This window comes from Sparus aurata, chromosome 23, assembly GCF_900880675.1.
Source record: "Sparus aurata chromosome 23, fSpaAur1.1, whole genome shotgun sequence".
NCBI classification, from domain to species: Eukaryota; Metazoa; Chordata; class Actinopteri; order Spariformes; family Sparidae; genus Sparus; species Sparus aurata.
In genome coordinates this window covers 26,668,684-26,685,716 of record NC_044209.1, presented here as the reverse complement: position 1 = coordinate 26,685,716, position 17,033 = coordinate 26,668,684, and the positions used below count along the sequence as shown (strand labels likewise).

The 17,033-nt window shown below is 40.5% G+C and overlaps 3 protein-coding genes across 9 annotated transcripts; 1 reads left to right on the top strand and 2 right to left on the bottom strand.

The window, feature by feature from the left end:
* Window positions 1–1,458: 1,458 nt before the first annotated feature.
* On the top strand, window positions 1,459–12,100 carry eif3d (eukaryotic translation initiation factor 3, subunit D). Of its 4 annotated transcripts, none has more exons than XM_030407948.1 (16): window positions 1,459–1,612; window positions 2,779–2,904; window positions 3,014–3,059; window positions 3,236–3,372; window positions 3,483–3,568; window positions 3,710–3,782; window positions 4,018–4,139; window positions 4,224–4,356; window positions 4,452–4,599; window positions 4,728–4,858; window positions 4,981–5,066; window positions 5,154–5,283; window positions 5,444–5,586; window positions 5,954–6,146; window positions 6,271–6,364; window positions 11,990–12,100. In XM_030407948.1, the coding sequence occupies exons 2-16, from the start codon at window positions 2,782–2,784 to the stop codon at window positions 12,001–12,003; spliced, it is 1,659 nt and encodes a 552-aa protein (XP_030263808.1). In that variant the 5' UTR covers window positions 1,459–1,612; window positions 2,779–2,781; the 3' UTR covers window positions 12,004–12,100. The 4 variants fall into 4 exon arrangements, with proteins under 4 accessions (XP_030263808.1, XP_030263810.1, XP_030263807.1 ...); XM_030407950.1 differs by lacking the exon at window positions 11,990–12,100 and adding an exon at window positions 6,451–6,561 and having other exon boundaries at window positions 4,024–4,139; XM_030407947.1 differs by lacking the exon at window positions 11,990–12,100 and adding an exon at window positions 6,451–6,561.
* Window positions 6,550–9,327, bottom strand: LOC115575714 (amine sulfotransferase-like). The gene is made up of 6 exons (XM_030407957.1): window positions 9,001–9,327; window positions 8,683–8,888; window positions 8,071–8,197; window positions 7,535–7,629; window positions 7,268–7,439; window positions 6,550–7,193 (listed from the first exon to the last, which is right to left on the bottom strand). The coding sequence occupies exons 1-6, from the start codon at window positions 9,140–9,142 to the stop codon at window positions 7,084–7,086; spliced, it is 852 nt and encodes a 283-aa protein (XP_030263817.1). The 5' UTR covers window positions 9,143–9,327; the 3' UTR covers window positions 6,550–7,083.
* Window positions 12,089–16,713, bottom strand: LOC115575712 (amine sulfotransferase-like). Of its 4 annotated transcripts, none has more exons than XM_030407955.1 (6): window positions 16,502–16,713; window positions 16,185–16,390; window positions 15,729–15,855; window positions 15,376–15,470; window positions 15,091–15,262; window positions 12,089–12,810 (listed from the first exon to the last, which is right to left on the bottom strand). In XM_030407955.1, the coding sequence occupies exons 1-6, from the start codon at window positions 16,641–16,643 to the stop codon at window positions 12,701–12,703; spliced, it is 852 nt and encodes a 283-aa protein (XP_030263815.1). In that variant the 5' UTR covers window positions 16,644–16,713; the 3' UTR covers window positions 12,089–12,700. The 4 variants fall into 4 exon arrangements, with proteins under 4 accessions (XP_030263815.1, XP_030263812.1, XP_030263811.1 ...); XM_030407952.1 differs by lacking the exons at window positions 15,091–15,262; window positions 15,376–15,470; window positions 15,729–15,855 and adding exons at window positions 12,893–13,064; window positions 13,157–13,251; window positions 13,393–13,519; XM_030407951.1 differs by lacking the exons at window positions 15,091–15,262; window positions 15,376–15,470; window positions 15,729–15,855; window positions 16,185–16,390; window positions 16,502–16,713 and adding exons at window positions 12,893–13,064; window positions 13,157–13,251; window positions 13,393–13,519; window positions 13,854–14,059; window positions 14,146–14,890.
* Window positions 16,714–17,033: the final 320 nt, after the last annotated feature.

Below are 17,033 nucleotides of genomic sequence, written 5' to 3'. Positions count from 1 at the left end.
GATTAAATGAACTCATACGGCTGTAAGAGTAAAATAAAAATGAAAACAAATGAATATAAAGGATAAAAATATATGACTATGTTAATATTACAGCGTAAACTTGGCTGGATTTTCAGAAGTTTGGTAATTTTTTGGTATTTTTTTATTGTCAACAAGTGAATTAAAGATGTAATTATTTTACAAACTTTTACATGTGTCGTCTGCTGCAGTAAAATATGTATTCAGATACTTCACTGAAGTAGAAATATTACATTTCTACACTATTATAATATTATATAATACTTTATTTCACTATTTTCACTTTATTTTCTGTGTTAAATATCCTAATCTTATCATAATTTATTATTATTATTATTATTGTTATTGTTATTGTTATCTATTTATTTATGTTTTACATTACCTTATTAGTCGTTATTGTATCAAGTATTATGTTATATTAATTGTTATATCACTTATTATATTGATAACAGTTCTGCCTTGCTGCTGCTGTAGAAACATCAGTGTCTGCTGCCCTCTTGTGGTCACAATGAGGAATTACATTAACAGAAGGCGTCAAGCTAGATATGATTGCATTGCAGCATTTCCGCTCAATTCTTTCAAAATAAAACAACGACGGCAATATGAACCGCCGACGAATTGGCGTGAATTATCTTAAAATGATCATTCTCTGTTCTCTGTTTGGTTTATAGTGGTCATGAAATTACAGCTTTGCATGTTATTACGAATATTTATTATCATTTTTCATTAATATTGAGTGTTATCTGTTATATATTTTTTTAATCTTATTTTAATCTTATTTTATCTTATTTGATTTTGCTGTATTTTATTGCTCTCACTGTTTTTATTGTTTTTAATTGTTTTTATTTATTCTTCTTTTTATTTATTACCTGCTGTAAAGCACTTTGGTACACCGAAATGATTGTTGTAAAGGGCTGTATAAATAAAGTACATTTACATTCACATAAAATAGTTATAAAGGGTTCTTGCTGTAACTGCATTATAGGCTACTTTTCTGATTAATTCAATTTATTTAGCAGGCAGTTCTTGTTCTTTATTTTTCTTTTCTGTACAAATACATTTGTTGTCATTTTAATGTGTTTACCATGTGAAATTATGTATTTTTCTTTTTTTTACTAAAGTACAGCAGCCTTTATGGTGAAACACTGTGTGGAATATATTTATTTTTAAACCTTACGTGAATTAAAAACTCAAAGTTAAGTAAAGAAAAAAAGAAAGTGTAAAGACAGCCACAATTACTTCCGGTCAATCCTTTCAAAATACAATCTTACAAAGTACGACTGTTATGAGTTAATTCACAAATATAAGCAATATACATGTATTTATATTAGACTTATTCTTATATGCGTTCATCTATATGTATAATCATATATTTATAAGAAACATATTAGCTTTGTTAAGCCGCATAGCTCTCTCAACACCCATTAGTGGGCTGCATATTTGACGTTACGACAGCTGCCCTCGTAATACGACAGGAACCAGTTTCCGCTTTACGGCAGCCCACCACTTCCTTTCACACCGGCGCTCTGTCGGGGATTTGCACCGTTAAAGGACCGGTTGGATTATAAGGCCTGATAGTGTCACATCATACGAGGTAAGATCGCAGTAAACTATGCACAGACGCGGGAGAAGCGGCCGCTTCCAGTCGTGATTGTTGTTAAATCGCGGAGAATCCCGTGAAGACGATTGTGGGGGTCCACCCAGTTAGCTTAGCCTTGCTAGCGCGGCCACCTGGCAAGATGACTAGCGTAAGCATTAGCCACCGTTAGCTAACTGAGTCAGACCGGCACACATATGACCCAGAATGATCCAGAAGAAAGCTTCCATCTCTTTCTTTGATATCACATATACACCAGTAATTAATCTGTGTTGTATTACAGTCGAGATTATTTGTATATTAGCCCGATCTGTTAGCATGTGACCTTACAATTGAAGGGAACACCATGCTAACGTTAGCTAGGGGTGCCAGATGTTGTCTAAAATGTACAAATATATCGATATGTTTGTGATCAGCTTATTGACCGACCACCTCTATAGACTGAACAACACCCACAGTCAGTGTAAACTCGCTCATGGCGCCTGACATTAATGTAACATCTGTTTACTTAGTTCAGTGGAATCATAATGGAGTTCTGTCCCCTCTGGCAGCAGGGTTATTACGGATGAGCACAAAACGTTAACTTTTAAGATCTGAGGCGTAAAATTCCGATTGTTAAAGTCTCATCCATCAGCTCCTACACGGCTTTAGACTGGCGTGTCAATGAGATTCGGCATCCAGTAATTCCACATAGTTGCTTTCATTCTAGTGAAAACAATGATTCCTTTTGTTATAACTTACAATAGTTAAAGGCAAGGTGAACCAGTGCTTGACAGATTGGTGGTTTCATAAATTTCCCTATTAAGAGAAAACCGTACTGCAAAAATTAGAGTTATCAAGCTAGAAAAGATCTTCTTCAGACTTCAACTTCAGGTGTCAAGATTGTCTAATCGTATCAGTTTTGCACCAATATAACATGTTAATGTTCAGGTTTCAGTGTGTTAGTCTTGTTGGATACTCGGGGTCGATGATGACTAGCCCACTGCGCAAGCTGATCAGTGCCTATCTGTTTTAGTGCATTGCTGGAGAAATCAGTGCTGCTCTTTAGGCTGAGACCCTGTAGATGTTAAAACAAAAAGGTGTAGATCATGCGTTATCTGATCGACTGCATGCGTTTTTGTGTAACTGTGTGGTGACAGAAGTCTTCTCCACTCTGACTTCAGACCATGGCCAAGTTCAACGCCCCTGTGATCCAGGACAACCCATCCGGATGGGGCCCGTGTGCGGTCCCAGAGAAGTTTAAAGACATGCCCTACCAGCCTTTCAGCAAAGGAGACCGCCTGGGAAAGGTTTGTGTTTCAGACATTACCACATGATACATGTTTGAACCAGAAGAACCGAATCGTCTTCAGTTTTTTGACACAATGTTTTCCTCATGTTGTGTGTTCCTTCTGTCAGGTGGCTGACTGGACTGGAGCGACTTATCAAGACAAGAGATACACAAGTGAGTAGGACAGCTGTTCACCCAGATGTGTCACATGCTACATCTGCCTTTCTCAGCCTTTTATGGAAATGTTAGAATCATTTGAACACAGTTAGTTGGTTAAATGAAAGAAACACTGATTATTGTATTGTTTCGAGGTGATTTCTGATGCAGTTCTGTGATTATTTTGTCTTCAGATAAGTATTCCTCTCAGTTCGGAGGCGGCAGTCAGTACGCCTACTTTCACGAGGAGGATGAGACGAGCTTCCAGCTGGTGGACACCGCCAAGACTCAGAAGACGGCCTACCAGAGGAACCGCATGAGGTTTGCTCAGGTACGACACACCGGATGCTCTCCTTCAACTTGTATGTGTCAATTGATTTTAAAGTCTTGAGTGCATTTTATGTTTTATTTGAACTAATAACATGACGTTTGTCTGAACAGAGGAACCTGCGCAGGGACAAGGACCGCAGGAACCTGACCCAGTTCAACATGCAGACGCTGCCGAAGAGCGCCAAGCAGAAGGAGAGGTGAGACTCTTTCGCAATTTTTCAGATGACTTCCTGTGAGTCAGCACAAGCAAAGAATAATCCTAATACGAGATCATGTCATGTCAGTGGCTGATCATGTTGCAAAGGCTTCAGTTTAACATCGTGTTTGTGTCTTTTCAGAGATCGTATGAGACTGCAGAAGAAATTCCAAAAGCAGTTTGGTGTCCGTCAGAAGTGGGACCAGAAATCCCAGGTCTCAATTCGTTTATTTCTATTAGTGGATTAGAGGAGGAAAGAAACCAGAATAAATTTACATTTAAGAAGCTGGAATTTAGAGAATTTTGACTTTATTGTTTAGTACTAATGTATTGATCGTCCCAGTTCTGCAAGGCATGCAAGAATCTTTAGGGGTCATTTGTGAAAGAAGTTGTATTGAGGGGTTTTGGGGAACAGTTCCTCCGTCCCTCATGATGTCCTTGTTGTTCAAGGCTCAGCTGAAGCCAAGAGACTCATCAGTAGAGGTCCGGAGCGACTGGGAGGTGAAGGAGGAAATGGACTTCCCCAGGCTGATGAAGATGAGATACATGGAGGTGGCTGATCCTCTGGACATGTGAGTGAAACACACCTGCTGCGTGTCATCAGTCGTTAATCAGGGGAAACAGAAAGTGACGAGCATTTGTCCTGTTTCCTGCAGTGAGTGCTGCGGAGCTCTGGAGTACTACGATAAAGCCTTCGACCGGATCACCACTCGCAACGAGAAGCAGCTCAAAAGCATCAAGAGGATCTTCCACACCGTCACGACCACTGACGACCCCGTCATCCGCAAGGTCATGCACACGACGAGCGAAACACATCAGGAACGGTCAGAAGTGCGTTTGAGTCTTTCTGTGTATTAACAGGGTATTTTGTGTTGTACTTACAGCTGGCTAAGACTCAGGGGAATGTGTTTGCCACTGACGCCATCTTGGCCACCTTGATGTGCTGCACGCGCTCAGTCAACTCCTGGGACATCATCGTGCAGAGAGTCGGCAACAAGCTGTTCTTTGATAAGAGAGACAACTCTGACTTTGGTGAGTCTTTAAACTTGTCTTATGTTGTTGTCAGTACCTTTTTAAGGTGACTGAATTTTCTGTATCATGCTCTGTTACATGTCACCTCCCTGCTGTGCTCCTCTAACATCTGTAATGGCTCCTCTCAGATTTGCTAACCGTGAGCGAGACCGCCAACGAGCCCCCGCAGGATGAAGGCAACTCCTTCAACTCTCCTCGTAACCTGGCGATGGAGGCCACGTACATCAACCACAACTTCAGCCAGCAGTGTTTACGCATGGTAAGGAAGCGCACGATACAAACCTCTACATCTTCTTTAACTTAAGACATGGAGGAAGGGATCACTGAAACTTCCCATGTGTGTTAAATTAATGTGGAGCTGTTTTATTTTCCTTCGTTCAGGGTGGAGAGAGACACAAGTTTCCTAACTCCAACCCATTTGTGGAGGAGGACATGGACAAGAGTGAGGTGGCATCTGTAGCCTACAGGTGAGACTCTGAACCCTGCTGGTTAGTTTACAGTCACATCTGTAAGTCGGCTTCCTCTCAGGCTCACGGCTTGTTTCTGTATTTCAGGTACCGTCACTGGAAGCTTGGGGAAGACATTGATCTGATCGTCCGCTGTGAGCACGATGGCGTGATGACCGGTGCCAACGGAGAAGTGTCCTTCATTAACGTCAAGACCCTGAACGAGTGGGACTCCAGGGTAAGAGGACGCATGAGGGGAAACATAAAAAATATATTACCAGGCCTGAAAACACAATCTGTATTCAAATGTTGTTTTTATCTTCTTATCCTGTAACTTAAGTGCCAGTGAAAGTGTTACTGATTTGTTGAAAATCTGTTGCTGCTCTGTTTGTCGTCAGTATTGTAACGGGGTGGACTGGCGCCAGAAGCTGGACTCTCAGAGAGGAGCCGTCCTCGCCACCGAGCTGAAGAACAACAGCTACAAACTGGCCCGCTGGACCTGCTGCGCCATGTTGGCTGGATCAGAGTACCTCAAACTGGGGTGAGGAACACGCACAAGGGATTCTACAGATGGAGGCCAGAACATTGTCTTAGCATTTAGCTTTAGCAACAGATCCATCTGTAAGAAGAAGTGTACTGTCATACTGCCATTCTCACACTAAGGTAAACTGTATGTGATGCTGGTGGTACACAGGCTCCCTCTAGTGGTACAAAGAGGAATCCCAGATTTGAATCATAATGCTTGAGATGAACTGTTGAGTGTTATTTTTTTCTGAGAGTGATGCAAACCAATTAGTCACCAGTGCGAACACATTCCGTCTGGTTCTGTCACCTCGATGCTAACAAAGAGCACAAACAGTTCAGTTTGTCAAAGTTTTAACTGGCGTCTGCATGGCTGTGTCGGACAGGTACGTGTCTCGGTACCACGTGAAGGACTCTGCTCGTCACGTCATCCTGGGCACCCAGCAGTTCAAACCCAACGAGTTCGCCAGCCAGATCAACCTGAGCATGGAGAACGCCTGGGGAATCCTCCGCTGCGTCATCGACATCTGCCGCAAGCTGGACGAGGGCAAGTACCTGATCCTCAAGGACCCCAACAAGGTGAGCCGTCGCTGTTTCTGCTCGTGCTTTGTGCCGCAAGGATTCATAAAGACTTCCTTTTTTAGAAGCAGTTGTGAAATATTGAGCTAACGGGTCGATGCTCCTTTTTTTATTTGCTTAACAGCAAGTGATCCGGGTGTACAGCCTGCCCGATGGAACCTTCAGCTCCGATGAAGAGGAGGAGGAAGAGGAAGATGAGGAGGATGAGGAGGAAGAGGGTGAGATTCAGTTCTCATGATCCATCAGATTAATTCTTCTTTTTTAAATATCTAAATTCTGTTTTCTTTCATGTTTTCTCTTCTAGACGAAGAGAACTGAAGTGTGGAGTCTGTCCTGGAGACCAAAGCAGCCTTCTACATACATCAACAATTTAATTCCTTTGACATTCAATAAAGACAACAGATTGGCCAACTGACTTTATTCCTGTTGTGTTTTGTTTTGGCTCAGGAGTGTTAAGTTCTTCCTGGTACAGAAGTCCAAACATGGCTCAGAGTTGCAGCTGCAGACAGAGTTGTGTGTGATTATGGTGAAATGCAGTCAGTTAATGAACACAAATGAAATGACATCGGATTACAAAGAAACAAACTGATTAAACAAACTGACCTTGGAGGACTACACAATTTCATATCATGATATAAGACTTGTCTTAGAGTTTGGATATCATTAAATCATATGATAGTTTTGTCGTCTCCTGATTTTGAAGGCTGTATTACAGTAAAGTGTTTAAAAGTCATTACCCTCTAAATTATAATATCCACATACCTGATTTATCCAAAAATCAAATTTGGTTAATATTTTGCAAAAGCACCGATAGTCTTCCCAACAATATTGTCACAATACCAATACCAATTCAGTCAACGCTAGCATTACTAGCTGCTGTACATGTTGTGAAAGATGCTCAGAGACACAGTGCTCGTGTCGGGTGTTGCTGCTCTGCTTATTCAAAGATGAACTTCAGAGACATGTCGCCGAGTCTCTCCTGAAGGAGTCGATCAACTCTTTCACTCTGAGCTGTAGTAAAGATGTTCTTCCAGTCACCGATCTGACCTGTAATGAAGAAACAAAAACTACAGCTCGTATCTGTACATGTGTTTCTGAGCAGGTGGCTGTTGCAAATTTACCTTTTCGCATGAAGTTTCCCTTCACATGTGCTTCTGGCACAAACTCGTAGTTTGCTTTCACATCTTTCTTCATGTTCTTGAATGTAGATTTTTCTACAACTTGCTCAATGGCCGCTTCACTCAGGTTCTTACCCAAGAAAGTGCAGATCTTGGTCACGGCTGTCTTCAGGTCCTAAAGGGGAAACATAATTAAATAGATTGTTTGGAATCCATCTTTTTTCTTTTACCAGTATCATTTAACAATCCAACTGTGGGGACAGATCTTACCAATATCATGTCTTCATAGGTCAGGAAGAGGATGTTGTACTGGTCTGTCATTGAATGCCACTCCCTGATGTGGTCAAACCAGGATGATCCTACAACTGTATCATGGAAAAATTAATGACTGAGTTTAAATGAAGTGTCTGTTGCATGCATTAATCCTAACAACTTGCAAATACAACATGATAGAACAGCTGAAAGTTGACAAATAATTCATGTTTCACTTCTTCACACTAATGTTTCTGGAGAGTTGCAGAATCTACAAAAACACTACAAATACTACGAGGATGCTGTGATCTTTCAGCATTGAAGGAACCAATACATGTCTAAATACGTGTCCTTGGCCAAGAGAAGTTACAGTTTGAACTGTTTTATTCATTGTTGGTGAAAATGTTCATAATCATTTGCTCTCAAACAATGTACAAACACAATACAGGCTTTTGTTATTAACCAAGGTTAAATATTCTCTCTCTTCATGGTCCTGTAGTTATCATTTAACCTGGACTGGTCATCATGACCCAGACTCTGAGTTATTAACTCACCTCTGCCCGTCAAATAGTCCTCAAGAAACTGCTCAAAGCTCTTTGGTGTCTCAATGTCGACCCAGACGCTGCTGAAGTGGTAAAAGGAGACGATGTTGTCCTTTGGATTCCGCATCACATAAATAATCTGACATCAAAACAGACAACAATCAACCCAGAGCAGAAATCAGATTTTTCACTATTTAACAAGGCACTGAATTAAAGCCCAGGCACATACCAAATATGGAAGTCTGTTTCTTCTAGTGAAATAAATGTATGTCTTCAGCCATATTCACACTGGACTACTATTACTTGGGGACGTCTAGTAATTTGCAATAGTCGCAGAGGTCATCTAGAATCTTTATTGTAAGTTTATTTGAAAACAGGGACAGTGCACATTAATAACATTACTGTAAATGCGCCAGAATTAGCCAAGAGGCTATAATTATGTGCCATGTCTGTAATTTGTCATCACTGTAATCACTTTGTTTCTCATCTTGCAGCTGAATCAGTCAGTTCATCCTAAAAAATGATAGTAGTAAATTTATACGCAGCTATGCAATATTCAGATACATCGTTTAGCTTTTATTTTATTTACCCTGTAGGATTGATTGATCCTCCATAATTACTGACCTTTCCCTTCTTGTCCTTCAGTCCGGGAGGCATGAGAGCTGGGGTGAGGTGAGAAGAGAAGAGTCGCGGGGAGGGTCGTAGGGAGTAATCTTCTGAACCAGCCAGGTACTCCAGCCACGGCATCTGCTGCCTGTTGTTTGGATATTCATTGAGACCTCCGGCTAACTCACAGATAGAGATGATGATCTGCTGAGTCCATATGGTTCCTGTTGGGGGGACAAACATGAAACATCACTGATCAGTTAATCTGATCCCAGCCAGAACAAAACTACGAATGCAAAAACAGCGCTGTACCTCTGAGGGGTTTGACACACTCACCTGACTTTTGATAGGTGACAAGGAATATGTCACTATCTCGAATTTCAAAGCTCTGCAGTGAGTCGATGTACTCTGCAGTTACTAATTTTTTGACAAAGTTGTAGTTTTTGTACCTGAAGAGATAGTCTGTGATCTGCTCCATGTTACTTCTGAATCACACTGAAAAAAGTAGGAGAATGTTCTCATATGGAATGAGAGAACAGCGTGAACATCTGGTACAATGGCCAGACTTTGGACTTCTGCAAGTTAATGACTGGCTTATTGCTTAATAGGTCTATATCAGACATACTGCCTGCTGGGTATACACTACACAGTCTGTGATCTGCTCCATGTTACTTCTGAATCACACAGAAGGAATGAGAGAATGTTCTCATACCGAATGAGAGAAGAGCGTCAACACCAGGTACAGTGACTTGTGAAAGTTAATAACTGCTGGCTTTTTCCTTTTAAGGGATTTAAAAAAAAAATCTGGAATACTGCCAACAAGAGTGAAGTTAAAATACCACCAAGTGTTAAAAAAACGAACAGTTTGCCTAGTGACATCACTTTACTGATGTAACATGAGATTTTGAGACAAGCTTTATACTTTGATTTATTATTGTGTGAATTTAACAGAATTATAGTTAAAAAAAGAAAAAGAAAGTCAGATACCATTCAGGCGGGGTAAGGACAATAAAATTGGCTGTTACATTCTTATTTTAGCAATGTTGGCCACAGGAATTGTTGTACAGAGATTCGCGGTCCTCAGAGGATAAAGCGAGCATACTGACTTTGGTGATCTTTTGACGTTTTTCTGTCTCACTACATCTTCTACATCTACTGGTTCTGGATGGACGAGCAAACGTTGCTGGACTTGAGCTAGCAGCATCAAATTTGGACAGATACTCATGGTCCTCTGAGGGTAAACCATGATTTTGGTGATCTTGTGACCTCTCCTGTTGCACCACCAGCAAGCTCACATTTGTGTCCGAGTGAAATCGTCTTGACCGATATTTAATGTAGTGCTGTAGAATTTGCTGCAGACATTCATGGTCCCCAGATGATGCATTCTTATGACTTTGTTAAAACCTCGACTGTCCGTTTCGCTCCACCTGCAGTTTAAAGTTTCCAATTACTCTGTGTAATATCTCAATGTCGACTTGATGGGTTGGCAAAGCATGTTATTGAAGTGAACCACAGTGAGGTGTTGTGAACACAGCCCAGGCAGTCCAGCAAAACTCCGCCCTTAGCTCCTCCCCCTGCCCAGGTGCAGTGTAAAAGGCCTCAGCTGGCTCAGTTCAGCCTCTTTCACAGTGGAATTGTATGCAATCCTGATGGCAGTGCAATGGACTGATTCAGAATCATAAAGTGTTGATATGTAGTAACGCTGTGTCAGCTATCAATAGTACTGGGAAAGGATCATCAAAGAGTATACAAGACCTTGTGTATGATATTTTTCTGGCAATCAGAGATGTGAAGAGGAGAAGGGTAGAAAAATCATTTAAATAGCTCAGCTCATGTAGGTATTACAACAAATGAAAAAGTTGATAAATTGGCCAAGGAAGCTGCTCAAAAGGAAACGATAGATGTCAACATAAATCTATCAAAGGCGAGGGGTAAAAGTATTGTGTGGCAGTAAACAAGCTTAAAATGGCAACAGCTCTGGGAGCAAGACAACAAAGGAAGGCACCTATTCTCAATATCTAGTAGGGTCACTGACTCAGTTAACATTTGTAAAAAAGGGGGGATTAGATGTAACGCAGAGGTTATTATTTCTAGAATGAGGATTGGTCACACATTTCTGAACAGCACTTTATATATTTTAGTAAAACATTAGAGTGGCTTATGTTCATGTCAGGACCCTCAAACAGTGCAACTTGTTTTGATTTCTTGTAGAAACTATGACAGCCAAAGACAAGATCTACTCAGAGAATTGCGAGAAATTGGATTGGAAGAAGTATCTCTGAAAAGTATTTTAGAAGTGGGGTCAAGCCGAAGGGGGAAACGCTGTCTTTTCAAACCCTTAAAAGACATTTGTCGATATAGCAGGACATAGTGCACTAAGGTGCTACTCCCATAGATGGCAGCAATGCAACGTTTGGATGCCGGCTGCCGTAAAACCCCAAAGAAGAAGAAGAAGAAGAAGTTTAGCCTCTTGCTGGTCCCTGGTGGTGGTTACCTGCTGAAGGTGGTGAGTAGGGCATATATTTTTGTGTTTCCTGTTGGTTTAAAGTTGGTCCCCCCCCACTAACATGTGCCTTTTTGTGTTTTAGGCTCACCTGCTGCTGTTCTGTTTTGCTTTGTTTTTCTCAGGTTTGCCTTTTCTTTTTCTTTTCCCTATTGTTTTTCCTTTTGGTCCAGCTTTTTCATCTGTTTTGGTCTTATTTTCCCATTTTGCTAATTTTGTATGGTTTTGATTTGTTCTTTTGGTCCAGATTTATTAAGTTTGCTGACTTCGAATACTTTCCTATTATCTTTAAGTGTGTATGTTTTGAGATTGTTAAATTATCAATCGGGTTGTTTTTTGTTAACTTGATTCTCTTTGTTTAAGAAAGTGTCTTTTTTTGTTCCCTTGATATTTAGTGCGACCTGGGCATCCTCAGGTGGGAGGCTAGGCACTGTGGTGGAACCTCCCTCCTGTTGCATGCAAGTAGGCACTGGGGCTCTTTTAGTGCATGTTTTGTTGTAGTGTTTGTATTGTTGCCCCCCATATTAGTGAGACGGTGCACTTTTCTAGTAGTCTGCCCCCACTGAGGCCCACACTGGCACTTTACACAGAGTATCACGGCAGGATCTCTCTTTCTGGTACCAAGTCGAACAGCTGTGACAGGCATTTAAAAATATTTTAGAAGACTACTGTGGTGGTTTCTCTTGTTGTCCTGAGCCCAGCAAGACTCAAATTCATCAACTGCATTAAGCTGTTTTTTCACCTCACTGCTGGTGGATCTATCAAACTAATTACTTTTTAAACATCTAAATCCTGTTTTATTTGCTGCTCTTAATATTCTAGATGAAGAGAACTAAAGTGTGGAGTCTGTCCCGGAGACCAAAGCAGCCTTCTACGTACATCAACAATTTAATTCCTTTGACATTCAATAAAGACAACAGATTGGCCAACTGACTTTATTCCTGTTGTGTTTTGTTTTGGCTCAGGAGTGTTAAGTTCTTCCTATTACAGAAGTCCAAACATGGCTCAGAGTTGCAGCTGCAGACGGAGTTGTGTGTGATTATGGTGAAATGCAGTCAGTTAATGAACACAAATGAAATGGCATCGGATTACAAAGAAACAAACTGATTAAACAAACTGACCTTGGAGGACTACACAATTTCATATCTAGATAAAAGACTTGTCTTAGAGTTTGGATATCATTAAATCATATGATAGTTTTGTCTTCCCCTGATTTTGAAGGATGTATTACAGTAAAGTGATGTTATTACCCACTAAATGATAATATCCACATTCCTGATTTATCCAAAAATCAAATTTGGTTAATATTTTGCAAAAGCACCGATAGTCTTCCCAACAATATTGTCACAAAATCAATATCAAGTTAAAGATATTGTGATATTTGGTGTATTTATGGAGTGTTTATGAGGAGACTTTGAGGTATATTTCATGTATTGTGATATGATTTCAGTCAATGCTAGCATTACTAGTTGCTGTACATGTTGTGAAAGACGCTCAGAGACACAGTGCTCGTGTCGGGTGTTGCTGCTCTGCTTATTCAAAGATGAACTTCAGAGACATGTCTCCGAGTCTCTCCTGAAGGAGTCGATCAACTCTTTCACTCTGTGCTGTAGTAAAGATGTTCTTCCAGTCACCGATCTGACCTGTAATGAAGAAACAAATTCTACAGCTCGTATCTGTACATGTGTTTCTGAGCAGGTGGCTGCAGTTATGTTGCAAAGTTACCTTTACGCATGAAGTTTCCCTTCACATGTGCTTCTGGCATAAACTCGTAGTTTGCTTTCACATCTTTCTTCATGTTCTTGAATGTAGATTTTTCTACAACTTCCTCAATGGCTGCTTCACTCAGGTTTTTACCCAAGAAAGTGCAGATCTTGGTCACGGCCGTCTTCAGGTCCTACAAGGAAAACAGACTTTAATATATTTAATAGAATTTGTCACTTCTTTACCAGCATCATTTTACAGTCCAACTGTGGGGACAGATCTTACTAATATCATGTCTTCATAGGTCAGGAAGAGGATGTTGCACTGGTCTGTCATTGAATGCCACTCCCTGATGTGGTCAAACCAAGATGATGCAAAAACTGTATCATGAAAAAATGAATGAATTAGTTTAATACAGACTTTTCTTTTTAAACAGGGTTAAAAATTCTCTCTTTTCATGGTCCTGTAGTTATCATTTAACCTGGACTGGTCATCATGACCCAGACTCTGAGTTAACTCACCTCTGCCCGTCAAAAAGTCCTCAAGAAACTGCTCAAAGCTCTTCGGCGTCGCAATGTCGACCCAGACACTACTGAAGTGGTAAAAGGAGACGATGTTGTCCTTTGGATTCCGCATCACATAGATAATCTGACATCAAAACAGACAACAATCAACCCAGAGCAGAAACCAGATTTTTCACTATTTAATGAAGCACTGATTTCGAGCTCAGACACATACTAAATATGGAAGTTAGTTTCTGCTAGTGAAAGAAATGTATTGCTTCAGCCATATTCACATGTGCCATGTCTGTAATTTGTAATCAGTGTAATTACTTTATTTCTCATCTCACAGCTGAAACAATCAGTCAATTCATCCAAAAAAATGATCAGTAGTACATTTATACGCAACTATGCAATATCCAGATTTGTCATTTAACTTTTATTTACCCTGTAGGATTGATTGATCCTCCATAAATACTGACCTTTCCCTTCTTGTCCGTCAGTCCTGCAGGCATGAGAGCCGGGGTGAGGTGAGAAGAGAGGAGTCGTGGAGAGGGTCGTAGGGAGTAATCTTCTCTGCCAGCCAGGTACTCCAGCCACGGCATCTGCTCGTAGTTGTTTGGGTATTCATTCAGACCTCCGGCTAACTCACAGATGGAGATGATGATCTGCTGAGTCCATATGCTTCCTGTTGGGGGGACAGATGTTAAGTTATGAAACATCACTGATCAGGCAAAAACAGCACTTTACCTCTGAAGAGTCTGACATACTCACCTGACTTTGGATAGGTGACGAGGAAGATGTCACTGTCTCGAATTTCAAAACTCTGCAGTGAGTCGATGTACTCTGCAGTTGTGTAGTTGACGGGAAAGTTGTAGTTTTTGTACCTAACGAGATGGTCTGTGATCTGCTCCATATTACTTCTGAATCACACAGAAGGAATGAGAGAATGTTCTCATACAGGATGAGAGAATAACGTCAACACCAGGTACAGTGGATGGACTCTGGACTTGTGCAAGTTAATGACTGTTGGCTTTTTCCTTTTACAGGTTTGTATCTGGAAGACTGCCAACAAGAGTGAAGTTGAAATACCACAAAAAAAACAAACAGAGGGATTACACGGTAAACATCGGTCAATGACCCTAACTATGAATCGCGGGCTGTATTATGTTGTTTTAAACCATTACTTTGGAATAGAAATCCAACATCAGGAAATAAAACAGACTGCTCTCTCTTTCCATAGAGTATCAGGGCTGGATGTCTCTTTCTGGCACTAAGTCTAACATCTGCTCTTGTCTAAGAAATCCAGTTTGTCTGAAGCGGTTTAATAGAGCATTGATTACCGTCAAAACATGTTTAATTAAAACAGCAAAATTTAAAAGACGTAAACAAGTGATTCTTTACAATGTAACGATAATTTAATTGCACATTTTTGAAATGTAATCTGCAACCTTTTTTCTTTTGTTTTATAACAAAATCCTCATGTGATCTATGACTATTCAACCTTGGCTACTGATTACATTGTGCTTATTCAAAGATGAACTTCAGAGACATGTCGCCCAGTCTCTCCTGAAGGAGTCGATCAACTCTTTCACTCTGAGCTGCAGTAAAGATGTTCTTCCAGTCACCGATCTGACCTGTAATGAAGAAACAAAATCTACAGCTCTTATCTGTACATGTGTTTCTGAGCAGGTGGCTGCAGTTATGTTGCAAAGTTACCTTTACGCATGAAGTTTCCCTTCATCCTTGTTTCTGGCAGAAACTCGTAGTTTGCTTTCACGTCTTTCTTCATGTTCTTGAATGTAGATTTTTCTACAACTTCCTCAATGGCTGCTTCACTCAGGTTCTTACCCAAGAAAGTGCAGATCTTGGTCACAGCCGTCTTCAGGTCCTACAAGGAAAACAGACTTTAATAGATTTTAATAGATTTTGTCACTTTCCCAGCATTATTTTGCAGTCCAAGCAACATGAAAAGAGCTGAACACCTGTCGAGACAAATCTTACCAAAATCATGTCCTCATAGGTCAGGAAGAGGATGTTGCACTGGTCTCTCACTGAATGCCACTCCCTGATGTGGTCAAACCAGGATGATCCTAAAACTGTATCATGGAAAAATGAATGAATGAGTTTAAATGAAGTGTCTGTAGCATATATTAAACCATTTGTAAATACAACCACAGTTTTTATTATTAAATTGTTGATGCAAATCTTCATAATCAAGTGCTCTGTGTCTGCAGGTGCTTTCAACACAAACACAATCCAGACTTTTTTGCATAAAAAAAAAGAAAAAGTTTTCATAATCAGATGGTTTTCTTACTTAATCGGGTCATCATGACCTGGACTCTGAGGTATCTCACCTTTGCCTTTCAAATAGTCCTCAAGGAACTGCTCAAAGCTCTTTGGAGTCTCTATGTCGGCCATGACACAACTGAAGTGGTAATATGAGACGATGTTGTCCTTTGGATTTCGCATCACGTAGATAATCTGACATTGAAACAAACAGCAATCAGACCAGAGGTGAAGGTTGTCCCAGGTTGCACGCTCAGTGAGATTATGTTGTAAAATAAATCTGCACATTCTATAGTCACTATTTATTTTGACAAGTCCAAAACACACCTTTACAATAACCATGTAATTGCCTTTTTGATATGCCACACCTGTCAGGTCAGGTGGATCTAGCCAAATACACACTACTTAGATTTCAACAGATTTGTGCTCAAATTTGTTGAGATTTATAATGTAGAACTTTCTCACTTTATTTCTTAAACTCTTATTTTATTGGCAGGATTGATTGATCCTCCATAAATACTGACCTTTCCCTTCTTGTCCTTCAGTCCGGGAGGCATGAGAGCTGGGGTGAGGTGAGAAGAGAAAAGTCTGGGAGAGGGTCGTAGAGAGTAATCTTCTCGACCCTCCAGGAACTCCAGCCACGGCATCTGCTCGTAGTTGTTTGGGTATTCATTGAGACCTCCGGCTAACTCACAGATGGAGATGATGATCTGCTGAGTCCATATGCTTCCTGTGGGGGGACAAACATGAAATATCACTGATCAGTTAATCTGTTTCAGGCCACAACAAAACTATAAATGGAAAAACAGTGCTATACCTCTGAAGGGTTTGACACACTCACCTGACTTTGGATAGGTGACAAGGAATATGTCACTATCTCGTATTTCAAAGCTCTGCAGCGAGTCGATGTACTCTGCAGTTACTAATTTGATGGGAAAGTTGTAGTTTTTGTACCTAAAGAGATAGTCTGTGATCTGCTCCATGTTGCTTCTGAATCACACAGAAAAAAGTAGGAGAATGTTCTCATATGGAATGAGAGAACAGCGTCAACATCTGGTACAATGGCCGGACTTTGGACTTCTGCACGATAATGACTGGTTTATTGCTTAATAGGTCTATATTTGAAATACTGCCAGCCGGGTATACACTGCCAACAAGAGTGAAGTTGAGCTGTGTTAGCAGCACAACATTTTGTTCATGGCAGAGAAATATTTCAGTATTTGTTTGATGGACTAACACACCATTTTATAATCGTACCCTGAAGATGAAATTTTCTATATGGCAATCGTCTAATTCTTCTGTAAGACCACCACGAGTTTCATGCATTGTATTTTTTTGTGAAATGTCTCCATAACTAATAGATGGACCTTGTT